The 13688-nt window shown below is 46.0% G+C and overlaps 1 protein-coding gene across 2 annotated transcripts in view; it reads right to left on the bottom strand.

Annotated features, from left to right (window-relative positions):
- MAP2K6 (mitogen-activated protein kinase kinase 6) overlaps window positions 1–13688 on the bottom strand; it is a 106431-nt gene that overhangs the window by 28981 nt on the left and 63762 nt on the right. For both annotated transcript variants that reach the window (XM_010856079.1, XM_010856080.1), the window contains exon 2: window positions 5684–5750. In XM_010856079.1, the coding sequence (XP_010854381.1) occupies window positions 5684–5750 (67 nt within the window). The remainder of the gene's footprint in view (window positions 1–5683; window positions 5751–13688) is intronic.

Here is a 13688-nt window from a genome sequence, read left to right as displayed (position 1 = left end):
AAACAAAAGAGGATGTCACAATGTATCTGTCATTCAACAAGGAAATACCATGAGCAGTTTTACTTTCATAAATTCAACAACTTAGATGAAATAGGCCAATTCCTTGAAAACCACAAACTACCAAAACTTAGCCACAATGAGATAGATCATCTGAATTATCCAGTAACTATTAACCCAACTGAATGTGTCATTAAAAAGCTCTGGAAGAAGAAATATACAAGCCCATTTTGTCTCACGGGAGAAATTTTAGCAAACTTTTTTTTTAATTGCGTATACGAAACCATTATCTTGTAACCCTAAAACTAATATAATATGTAAATTATAGTTCAACATTGTTTTTTAAAGAATTACCACCTACCTTATACAATGTCTACCAGAAAACAGAAGGTGGTGTTCTAATCAACATATTTTATAAGGTCAGTATTATCTTAAATACCAAAACCAGAACATAATAGTACACACACACATATATACACACAAACAAACCCACTATAGATCAACATCTCTTATCAACTTCAGGCACAAAAATCTTCAATATTTGCAGAAATTAAATCCAGCAGTGTATAAAAATATAGTACACCAAAACCAAGTGGGATTATTTGAGGCATGCAAAGCGAGTTCAATATTTTAAAAATCAACCAATGTTGGGACTTCCTTGGTGGTCCAGTGGTTAGGAATCCGCCTTGCAATGCAGGGGATGTGGGTTCGATCACTGGTGGGAGAACTAAGACCCCACTTGCCATTAAGCAACTAATCCCGAGGGCCACAGCTACAGAGCCTGTGTGCCACACGGAGTCTGCACACTGCCAGGAAGGCCCCACACAAGGCGATGAAGAGCCAAGTGCCCCCGCTAACGCTCCATGATGCCGAATAAATATGCAAATACTTTTAAACAATCAATCAAAGTAATACATATCGACAGCACAAAGAAGAAAACTCCAAGATCACATCAACTGATGCACAAAAAGTCACTCAACAAAATTCAACACACATTCACGATGAAAACCGAATTCTGGTTGAGTACACTTCAACCAGAGAGGAACTTCTTCAACCTCATAAACCACGTCTATGAGGACTTCACATCGTGCTTAATGGTGGAAGATGAAATGCCTTCTCTCTAAGATGGAAAACAAAGCAAGTCAGCCTGCTCGCAGCAATCTTATTTGATGTAGTACTGAACATTCTTGCCACTAAGATAAGGTAAGAAAATAAAGGTCGAAAACAGAAGAGAAAGAAATAAAATGGTCTTTTTAGAGAAAGTATGACTGTCTACACAGAAAACTGTAAGAAACCTATCAAAAAAGGTCCTGGAACTAATAACTGAGTTTAGAAAGGTCACAGGGTATGCAATCAACTCAAAAATCAATTGCAGGGACCTCCTCGGTGGTCCAGTGGCTAAGACTCCACACTCCCAATGCAGGGGGCCTGGGTTTGATTCTTGGTCAGGGAACTAGATCCCACACGTCTCAACAAACACCCAGCACAACAAAAAAATAAAAATATTTTTAAAATAAATCACATTTCTGAATTTCTAAAGTGGAAATCAAAATTTTTAAATGGAATACAATTTTTATTGCTTCAAAAAAAAAAAGAAACACTTAGGTATAAATCCTAATAAAACTAAACGCAGAGAATCTGTATGATGAAAACTATAAAATATTAATGGAAGACATCAAAGGGAATCTAAATACGTGGAGAAATCTACCACATTCATGGATTGGAAGACAGCAAAATAAAGATGCTAATTCTCCTTCAATCGATCTCTTGGTTCAACACAATTCCTACCAAAAATCTCAGTGAGTTTATTTGTAGATATAGACAAGCTTATTCTAAAACTAACAGGAAAAGATGAAAGCCCTAAAATAACCAAAATAGTTTTGAAACAGAAAACAAAGTGAGAGGAATCACTTTTCCCAAAATTAAGGTTTAATCTATAGCTGCAGAAACCACGACAGAGGGATACAGGCAGAGGGGCGGCCAGCCAGCTCAGGCACGCAGGCGAGTCCGGCTCTCTGCGACCCCACGGACCACAGCACGCCAGGCCTCCCTGTCCATCACCAACCAGCTCCCAGAGTCCACCCAAACTCATGTCCACGGAGTCAGTGATGCTGTCCAACCATCTTATCCTCTGTCGTCCCCTTCTCCTCCTGCCCTCAATCTTTCCCAGCATCAGGGTCTTTTCCAAATGAGTCAGTTTTTTGCATCAGGTGGCCAAAGGATTGGAGTTTCAGCTTGAACATCAGTCTTTCCAAAGAACACCCAGGACTGATCTCCTTCAGAATGGACTGGTTGGATCTCCCTGCAGTCCAAGGGACTCTCAAGAGTCTTCTCTAACACCACAGTTCAAAAGCATCAATTCTTTGGTGCTCAGCTTTCTTTATAGTCCAACTCTCACATCCATACATGACCACGGGAAAAACAATAGCCTTGTCTAGACGGCAAAGTAATGTCTCTGTTTTTTAATATGCTGTCTACTTAATATACTTTCCTTCCAAAGAGCAAGCGTCTTTTAATTTCATGGCTGCAGACACCATCTGCAGTGATTCTGGAGCCCAAAAATTAAAGTCTGACGCTGTTTCCACTGTCTCCCCGTCTATTTGCCATGAAGTGATGGGACCAGATGCCATGATCTTCGTTTTCTGAGTGTTGAGCTCTAAGCCGACTTTCTCACTCTCCTCTTTCACCTTCATCAACAGGCTCTTTAGTTCTCCTTCACTCTGCCATAAGGGTGGCTGCTGCTGCTGCTGCTGCTAAGTCGCTTCAGGCGTGTCCGACTCTGTGCGACCCCATAGACGGCAGCCCACCAGGCTCCCCTGTCCCTGGGACTCTCCAGGCAAGAACACTGGGGTGGGTTGCCATTTCCTCCTCCAATGCATGAAAATTGAAAAGTGAAAATGAAGTCGCTCAGTCGTGTCCGACTCTTAGCGACCCCACGGACTGCAGCCCACCAGGCTCCTCCATCCATGGGATTTTCCAGGCAAGAGTACTGGAATGGGGTGCCATGTGTCATCTGCAAATCTGAGGTTATTGATATTTCTCCCGGCAATCTTGATTCCAGCTTGTGTTTCATCCAGCCCCATGTTTCTCATGATGTATTCTGCATATAAGTTAAATACACAGGGTGACAATATACAGCCTTGATGTACTCCTTTCCCAATTTGGAACCAGTCTGTTGTTCCATGTCCAGTTCTCACTGGAGGAGCAGACCCAGAGATCATTGGAGCAGAACAGAAAACCCAGAAACGGATGCACACAAATATCCCCAATTATTATCTTAAAAATGAGCAAAAACAATTCAGTGGAGCAGGGATAGTCTTTTCGGCAATTGGTGTTGGAGCAACTTTAGCCAGTGAAATCCACGGGGAAAAAAAATAGAGCCCAACTGAAAACCCCAGGCCTTGTACAGAAATTAAACTCAAAATGTATCACAGACTTAAATCTAATATGTAAATCTATAAACTTCTAGAAAAGAATAGAGGAGAAAATCTTTAGGACCCAAGCATAGGGAAAGGGTTCTTAGACTTGTCACCAAAAACGTAACTCATGAGAGGAAAAACTGATAGAGTGGGCTTCATCAACAGAGAGAGATGGAAAGAACCATGATGACTGGGAGACACTGCAATTGAGTCACACACCGGACAACTGTTTTGCATCGAGGATATAGGAAGAACCCTCAAAACTCAGCATTAAAAACAAATCTGACCGGATAATAGACAAATAAGTGCATAGACGTTTCACTGAAAAAGACACATGGATGGGAAATAAACACCAAAAGTATTCAGTATCAATAGCCGTTAGAGAAATGAAAATTAACACTGCAATGATACATCCCATCTACCAGAATGGTTAAAATGAGAAACAGTTCTGAGGAGAAACTGGGCCATTCATATGTTTTTTGGTAAGAATGTAATTTGGTACAAGCACTCTGAAAATCCTTGGCAATTCTTTCAAAACTAAAAATGGACTTACCATACGACCCATAATTGCACTGCTGGACATACATCCCAGAGAAATGAAGACTTATTTTTATGCAAGAACTTACACAGGAATGCTCACAGCACATTTATTTATAACAGCCCCAAACCAGAAACTATTTGTATCTCCTTCAAAGGCTTTCAGAGGCTGAAGGCTTTGACACACTGGTGTATCCACCCCACAGAATGGCATTCAGCAATAACAAAGAATAATCTGTGGGTACATGCAGCAACTCGAATAACCTCAAGGGAATGATGCTGAAAGAAAAAGGCCGGTCTCAGAAAGGATATGCATGATTCCATTTGCACAATAATCAGGAAGCAGCAAGATGGAGATGGAGAACAGACGAGAGTAAATTCCTACAGACAAACGAGTCCCGTCCGGAGAGCTCGCCCGTCAGTCCCACAGAGTCAGCGGGCTGCCACTCCCTCCTGCAGGGGCTCTCGCCAACCCTGGGACTGAACCCGCATCTCCTGCGTGTCCGGCGTTGGCAGACGGATCCTCTACCACTGTGTCACCTGGGAAGCAGGTCTGTAATGCTTTCACTTGTTGCAACTAAGACCCAACTTAGCCGAATTAATGTATTTTTTTAAATTTAAGTTTCCATTGGAATGCCTATTATGCTCCCTCTGCTATAGTTTTTTTCTTGGACTTGCCTTTCTTCCCTTGTAGATGCTTTGATGTGGTCCTGCCCCAAGCTGCGCTTGCCTGGTGGCTCAGAGGGTAACAAATCCGCCTGCAACGTGGGAGACCTGGGTTTGATCCCTGGGTTGGGAGGATGCCCTGGAGAAGGGAACGGCTACCCACTCCAGTATTCTGGCCTGGAGGATTCCATGGACTGTATAGTCCACGGGGTCACAAAGAGTCAGACACGACTGAGTGACTTTCACTTGACCTTGCTCCCAGCTAGGCAACACCCTCCCCACAACGCGGAGAGACAAAGAAAGAGGGAGGCTCTGGGAGTGGGTGTCCCACATCACCAGGGCTTCGGACTCTCGGGGCCTTGGACCCACGGCTTAGCTCGTAAGGTGTGGTCCCGTATCTCACATCTGCCTTCTGTTCATACGGAACAGGATCTAAGTACAGGATGCTGAATCCTCACCAAGTACTACCTTTCTACCCAACCCAAAGTTCACAGTGGTGGCTCCCTCAGGGGTTTATTCGGATAAAATGGAAAAGGAAAAAAGTCCCCATCCAGTGACCTTTCTGAATTTATTTAAGACCCCATCTACCAGGGCTTCCCTGGTGGCACAGTGGTAAAGAATCTGCCTGCCGATGCAGGAGACGAGGGTTCAATCATCCCTGGGTGGGGAAAATCCCCTGGAGGAGGAAATGGCTACCTGCTCCAGTATCCTTGCCTGGGAAATCCCATGCACAGAGGAGCCTGGTGGGTTACAGTCCACGGGGTCACAAAGAATCAGACACGACTCAGCGACTGAAGAACAACAAGCCATCTGCCAAACACGGCTGTAAAATTTTTAGCCAACTAAATTCAAAGGTACCCATTCCATATAGACTGACCGACTAAGATCGTTTCAGGTCTCAGAACAGTAAAAGTCCTTGGCTTCCCCGCTTCAAAGGGCTCTCCTTTCTAACAAACTCCCTCCCCGGTCAAAGCATTACTCACCCTTCTGAAAAGGAACTCCCATTCCCTGGAAACCTGTAAAGTACAAGCATTTGGATTAAGATGGCACTCTTGCCAACTTACGTGGAACTGGTCTGAGGTTGTTCAAATGCTTCTTTGGGAATTTTAAGGCCAGGGTTTCGCTTCTTGCCTACAGGGAAAGATGGAAGGATAATGTTAAGGTCTACAAAAATCACAGAGTGAGAGCAGGCACAGAGATGGCAGCGCAGAAAGGACGGAACTGGGAGCCCGAGTCTCATCCCTGCACTCAGAGCCCCGCATGCCACCAGGAGCGCTGTGAGTGACGAGGCACAGTTGCCAGGCGGGGCAGAACTTCGAGTGCAGACTGAGGTCGTGGGTGAGGGCTTCCCGGATCCATGAAAGGCCCCTGAAGGATGCCAACTCTCTTTACCCCGGGAGACCTGCAGTCTCTCTCTGCTGGGAGGCTGCATCCCAGCCTCCTTCCTCCTTTCTTGTGTGACAATGGTGGGTGGTGTCGGTTAAAGGTTGTCTCCCTTTATTATGTCCATCAGGGCTTCCCTGGTGGCTGGTGGTAAAGAATCCGCCTGCCAATGCAGGAGATGCAGGTTCAATTCCTGGGTCGGGAAGATGCCCTGGAGGAGGAAACGGCAACCCACTCCAGTACTCGTGCCTGGAGAACCCCATGGACAGAGGAGTCTGGCGGGCTACAGTCCAAGAGGTCACGAGTCAGACACAACTGAGCGACTAGCAAACAGCGACGACAGCTCTCAATCAAGTGTGGCCCCACCTCTCTCAGTACTCCGCAGTGTCTGACTGGGTCTGTGATGAGCTGATGGAGCAAACCAGGCAGGGAGAACAAAAGTTACCCTTCCCCTGCTCCGCCCTGCCCACTCTCAGCCACCGGCCATCAGTTACAACACCTGGAGAAGGGGAGAGCAATCTTTATTTACTTTTGTGCTGTTCCAAAATGGATTAAGGTAACAGAAGGGTTCACGCACGGAGGCTGTCCCTTCTCTGTGAGCCAGATGGGAACGTAATCGATGTATTCGTTGTTCCTAGGCTGAAACCACAAGAGAGCTTGGCTCCAACATTTCTTGTTGATGAGTTTACAAGAACAGATTGAGAAATGCCAGCTCAAGATGTGATCAAACCAGTCAGTCCTAAAGGAAATCCACCCTGAAGCTTCACTGGAAGGACTGATGCTGAAGCTAAAGCTCCAACACATTGGCCACCTGATGAAGAGAACTGGCTCCCTGGAAAAGACCCTGATGCTGGGAAAGCTTGAGGGCAGGAGAAAGTGGGCGACAGAGGACAAGATGGTTGCACGGTTCACATGGGTGTGAACAAACTCTGGGAGACGGTGAAGCACAGGGAAGCCTGGCACGCTGCAGACCATGGAGGCAAAAAGAGTCAGGCATGACTGAGCGACTGAACAACAACAGGTGATCAGAGCAACTTGTCTTGTAAGGACCCCGGGTTTTCCCCACCTAAGGAGCGCCTGTGTCTCTCGGGCTTGGCAGGAAAGCTCAGAGCAGAGCTGGACGGAACACACACAGGTTTGCTTTCTCTCTCACCTCTCTCAGTGCAAGCCCTGATTAAGGCCCTGCACAGAGATGCTGAGTCTGTGCAGAAAGTGAAGAAATCAAATCCTGATTTCCTCCTTGCAGGAGAACACCATCTGCAGACTTCAAGGACTGCTCACCATTAGACAGCCCCCGCAATGGCCTGGTCAGAATCAGAATCCGGGTCCCCAAGCACCCACGTGGCAGCTTTTCCTCCATTCCCCAGTGGATGAAGTATAGAGGGCACCAGAGAGAATGAAGAGGGGAAGTATGGGATTCTGGGTCTATAAAGACCAGCTTACACCTGGTTTCTCCACATGCAAAGAGACCTCCAGGGTCACTTGTTATCCAATCCTTATTATCCTCAGCTATAATATGGTGTATTAATAGTAACATCAATACCTATCTTACCAGACTGATGCGAGAACCATGGGATAACACGAGGAAGAGCAATGAAATAATAATAATTATAATCACGTCAAAAACAATCTGCACAGTCTCATTAAAGAAAGGAAGTCATTGCAGAAACTCTGGGCGAGAACTGGCTGTATTAGGGGACCCAAAGCAAGTGCTCTGTGACAACCTAGAGGGGTGGGAGGGGGTCCAAGAAGGAGGGGACATATGTGTGCCTGTGGCTGATTCATGGTGCTGTATGGCAGAAACCAACACTATAAAGCGATTATCCTCTAATTAAAAATAAAGATTTTAAAAAAAGAACTGCCTGTGTTATCTCATAGCCCAATATATCGAGACCTTTCTTTCTGCGCCATCAAAATCCAAAACCCAGATTAACTCTGCCAAAGCGCATAAAGCCAGCAGGCAACATGCTCGATGGCAGTCAACACAGAGAAAGCCTCTCTTACTGGAGTACAGCTGCTTTACAATATTGTGTCAGTTTCTGCTGTTCAGCAAAGTGAATCAGCTCTGTGTTTACACATATCCTCTCTTTTCTGGACCTTCTTTCCATTTAGGTCACCACGGAGCAGCAAGTCCCTCTGCCACAGAGTAGGTTCTCACTAGCTACGTGTTTTACACATAGAATCAGCAGCCTATATGTCAGTCCCAACCTCCCAATTCACCCACCCCTGCCTACAGATGTCTGTGTCTCTCTCTCTTCTTTGCAAGTAAGACCACCTCTACCATTTCCCCTAGATTCCACATACACACGTTAATACACGATATTTGCCGGAGAAAGCCATTCAGAGTCACCTCCAATGCGACAGGTCATCTCGGTTCTCTCGTTTAGATTTCCCGACGTGCGTTTTTAAGAATTCGAACCTCACCATTTCCTTTCCTATTCCTGGAGCGCCTACAGCCATTTAGTACATGTCACTGAGTTAGTTCCTGACGATACACAGAGCTGTAGTGTACACCAGAAGGATGCTAAGGCTGGATCTGATTGTGAGAATTCAAACAGATAAATGGCTGGACTCCAACAATTCCCATCCGTGGGCCTCAGCTAAATTCACGGCGAAGGCTATCTTTCCCGAGATACTCTAGGGAGGAATGAACAAACGTGACTTGTCTGGATCTCGACATACAGATTCCAGTACAGGTGACCGATCCCAACTGATCCAGCCCTGTAGCTCTCCCAGATAAAACAGAACGAAACTAAAGTAGATCCTGCCTGTGAAAACGCCTCTCCAGATGGCTTTTGATTCATGAAGCAACATTACTCTCCTCTTCATTTCTAACTCAGTTCCTATATCTCTCCTCTTCGTTTCTAACTCACCTCTTCCTAGACAGACGTCAAGTAAGATAACTATTTATGGAGAAAAACAGCTTTGGAAAACTTTAACATACCAATGAATTATTACATCACAGCAATGAATGATTAGTTAGTTCCTTAACAGCAATTGACTCCAACTAAAACCCACCAAATCATCATATGAAGAAACAGCAAAAGAAAGAGGGAAAAAAAAAACAAAAACACTTTTGGCACAGAGACTAAAGAAAGAGATGGCCAAAACAACAGTAAAGTCTTCTCAGTATAGGAAAAGAAGACCGCCTCCCCCGCCCGCCCCGCCACCCCAGGTTCTTCTCTGACAAAAACTAGAAAAAGCACTCCAAAATGCTTTTGGACAAACAAAACCTGGTTGAATTACACCATCAGAAAACACCCTGCCTTCGTGTTTTAAAAGTAGATCAAAGAAAAGAAAACTCACAAAGGCACACGCCAACACTCCATAATTCACTTACCTGCCCATTGCTGGAAGAGCAATCCAGTCAGAGAGCAGCAGACGTGACTCTGATGCGGTTTTCAAGGCTGCAAAAAGCAGGAGCCGCAGAAAACCCCACAGCAGGCATTTTCACTCAGCTCCTGAGACCACACTTGAGCGAGAGAGACAGAGCTGCAGAGGCTCCACCCTCCTCCAGCTCCCGTTACCCTAAATCTCTGCAAGTTCATTGTTTCCGAGAAGCTCCGACTTCAGCAAGGGAGGGAGACATGCGTCCGTTTGAACGACCAAGGTGTGACGTGAATCATCAGCTAGACTGGGAGGGATAAACCGACAAAGTGACCCTGGAGAGCCCAGCACTCAGCCACCTTTCTATAAATGCCTCTTTCATTTCTTAGAAGAAAGGGACACATATGCAGTCCGCTTCCAGCTGCGTTTACTTGAAAGCAATCTGCTCCCCTTCGCAAGGCTGCCAACCAACCTGACTCTAACATTTAACATTGTGCTTTTTTGAAACTTAACCAGACAGAGCAAAATGAATAATAAAACGAGGTGACCGACTGATAAATGGCTTTTTTGCTTGATATTCAAAAGCAGAAATGAAAGCTAGCTCAGAAAAGAGGCTCCAGGTTTTGTCACATGCTGGTAACCAGCCTTCTCAGAAGACCGGAATTCTGTATGTTTCTGCAGATCTCAACCAGCTGTGTCCTCTGAACTGGTTCAGTCTGCAGAGGGTAAAAAAAAATCTCCTTGGCCTGATGGAGCAAACATATGTGGCCCCATCTTACATCAGCCAGCGGCCCGCCCACACCCGTCTTCTCAGAAAATATTGTAGTCCCACTACACACATATATTTGCAAAATGCATCTTAAACCAAAGCTGGGTCCTGATGATCACAGCCCAGAGCAAAATGGCATTGGGAGAGAATTGGGGGCGGGGGGCGGTAAAGGAATAAAAAAATCTTACCAATACTTAGAAAACATTCACCAAGCCACAGACATACTTACCAGCTCTGACCGTACTGCAGGAAGCGGTACACAGACCTCGCTCAGCACCGGCTGGGTGAAGCTGAGCACGAAGGGCTCCCCTCATGAGCCTTATGACACAAAACAGAAGGTCCTGCTGCAGGGCCAACTCCAGCAGCAAGAGGATGGCGTGGGGTCAACAGAAGGGGCACCGTGAGGCCAGCTTGGCCAGGGTGAGGGGGCTTGGTGGGGCGTGATTGCAGGGGTTTACCATCATTGACCCAGCCTAACAAAAGGGTGGCTTTGCTCCCTGCGCCAAATGTATTTTAAAAATCTGTTTCCCAACGTGAATGCGATTTCCAGCCAAGGAACTGGCAACCTGAAGGCCTTGGCTGCCCTCACCTTCATACTTGTATACGAGGCTTGAGTTCCAAGGGCGGCTGGCGCTGAAATCAGCGGAGAAGTGTCACTGAATGTCCTTAAATCGCAATGATGGGATGCAAAGCCACACACAGAGCAGAGCAGAGAGAAGGGAGCGCAGGGAGAAAGCCGGCTCTAGGATGGTGATACAAAGGGGACACAGAAAGCCCCACCCACCCCTGAGGCTCCAACCAGGATGCCAAGTGTCTCCGGAATTACATACAATGGAGACACCGAGAGCTGCACAGCTCACTGTAAACACGCAGCCGTTTTTCTTTCAAGCAGGCAGCTGACGGTCCTGAAACCCCGTCTTTACCTGCCCTTATGCTCACGACGCCCCAGCCCTCTTACGGACGGAACACAATCTGCGAAAATCAACGCCCTCATCACACGCCCCCCGCCCAGATCTGCCCAGACCCCAGCTGCGCCTTAGGAAGCACCGCCCACACGGCCGGCTCCCACGTGCTGGCCTCCGAACACAACAACAACTCAAAGCAACTGTCAGAATGTCTACTATTTTCATTTAAAATGCCCACTCTGTCCACTACCGTCTTCGTTTATTATGCTCCTCACACCTTTGCTGACAATCTTGAATCATTTACTTCTGCATTGATGGATTCGTGTCTGAATCTGTGCATTATTAATTTTCTTATCCACCCCCCCATAAATGTCCCATTATGACGGCAATTTTGTGCAGTGCTTCCACAGCATCTGTATTTGTGAACAGAATATTCGTTGTTCTTTTCTCAACTGTTTTGAACTTTAGTACTGAGGCCTTCAATTTTTTTCTTTGAAAAAGTACACACTAAAAATACTGAGCCACTACGATGTACATCTGAAGCTAATATAATATTATATATCAACTATAATTATTTTTCATACAGCAAATTCCTGTTGGCGATCTATTTTACATATGGTGATGTAAGTTTCCATGTTATTCTTTCCATACGTCTCACCCTCTCTTCCCCTCTCCCCATGTCCATAAGTCTATTGCCTGTGTCTGTTTCTCCATTGCTACCCTGTAAATAAATTCTTCTTAAAAAATAATTTTTTAAGCTTTTTATTTTATATGAAAGTATAGCTAATTAGCCACCGGACTTCCCTGGTGGCTCAGATGGTAAAGCATCTGTCTACGATGCGGGAGACCCAGGTTCAATCCCTGGGTTGGGAAGATCCCCTGGAGAACGAAATGGCAATCCACTCCAGTACTATTGCCTGGAAAATCCCATGGACAGAGGAGCCTGGTAGGCTACAGTCCATGGGGTCGCAAAGAGTCGGACACGACTGAGCGACCTCACCTCCACTTTCATAGCCAATTAACAATGCTGTCAGTCTCAGGTGGAGGTTGAAGGGGCTCAGTCATACAGATAGACGTGTAAATAGCACAGAATGGAGTAGAAATAATACAACCTTGAGCATAAGTGAGACTTCGTTTTAAATCCGAGCTGGCCCTCTTAACACTGGGACCTTCAGGATGTTTCTCTTTTGTCCTAAATACTTGTTACTTTTATTTACTAAATTCGCCGCACGGGGTCTTAGTTGGGGAACATGGGATCTTCGATCTTTGTTGCACCAAGCGAACTCTTAGCAGGCGGCATGTGGGTCTAGTTCCCAGACCAGGGATGGAACCCGGGCCCCCTGCACTGGGAGCTCGGAGGCTTAGCCACTGGATCACCAAGGACGTCTCCCTGAGGATGCTTCTGAAACTCAATTTCCTCACCTATGAACTGGAGATGCCAAATCTGACGGCCAAGAGATTCAGCTGGTACAACTGATGTGAAGAAGTCCAGCACACAACAGGCGTCCACTAGACAGAAGTTTCTTGTCTCCCTTTCATATCTGTGCTTATATTTCAAAATAAGAACGCACCAGAATGTCCCCTCTATGGGCAGCTTGTCTTGTCTTTCTTTCACTGATTGACTGAATCTACCTGCTTACCCATCTCTTCCACTCGAATGTGAGCTCTTCAAAGCCAGACCCCATTCCTTTCCCATGAACAGAGTAAGCAATAGACCCAAGAAATGAGGCAGAGACCACAGCATCTGGGCTCAAAAATAAGCTGCTTAAACTCTGCAGAAGCAAAACTATGGGTTCTGGTCATCAACTGGATAAAAGGTGGAGAAGATCAGGAGTTAAGATGTAGTTGTAATATTAGGAGCAACCTGGCTTTTCCCCATCTAGATAAAATTAAGTAAAAGAGAAAAGTCAGGCCAGTTGGGGTGGGAGGTGGAAGAAGGCAGAGGAGCTCCACATCAGATGTGCTAAGGAGAAATTAAAAGACGTCTGCTCCTTGGGAGGGCGGCTATGACAAACCTAGACAGCATATTAAAAAGCAGAGACATCACTGTGCCAACAAAGGTCCGTATAACCAAAGCTATGTGTTTTTCCAGTGGTCATATACAGATGTGAGAGTTGGACCACAAAGAAGGCTGAGCTCTGAAGAATATCATGATGCTTTTGAATTATGGTATTGGAGAAGACTTTTGAGATAAACTTCAATAGCAAGGAGATCAAACTAGTCCATCCTAAAGGAAACTCTGAATATTTATTGGAAGGACTGATACTGAAGCTGAACCTCCAACACTTTGACCACCTGATGCAAAGAGAGGACTCGTTGGAAAAGACCCTGATGCTGGGAAAGACTGAGGGCAGGAGGAGAAGTGGGTGACAGAGGATGAGAAGGTTGGATGGCATCACCGACTCAATGATCATGGTTTGAGCAACTCTGAGAGACAGTGGAGGACAGGGAGGCCTGGCAGGCTGCAGTCCATGGGGTCAAAAAGAGTCGGACACAACTGAGCGACTGAACAGCAACCACAACAGAGGGAAATCTGAAGGGCACGTGGCAGGCTTCAAACAGGTACCCGGAGCTTCAGAGTGGACGGGTGGGGGCTGGGAGGGGAGTGAAGCCCTGGGAGTGCCAAAGGGAGAAGCAGAAAAGTCGACTGAGACCAGCGAGGAAACAAGAAGGGAACAGGCAAGG

Source organism: Bison bison, unplaced genomic scaffold, assembly GCF_000754665.1.
Source record: "Bison bison bison isolate TAMUID 2011002044 unplaced genomic scaffold, Bison_UMD1.0 scf7180017864371, whole genome shotgun sequence".
Lineage (NCBI taxonomy): Eukaryota > Metazoa > Chordata > Mammalia > Artiodactyla > Bovidae > Bison > Bison bison.
The sequence above is the reverse complement of the archived record's forward strand: the minus strand, read 5'-3'. Positions and strand labels throughout refer to the sequence as shown.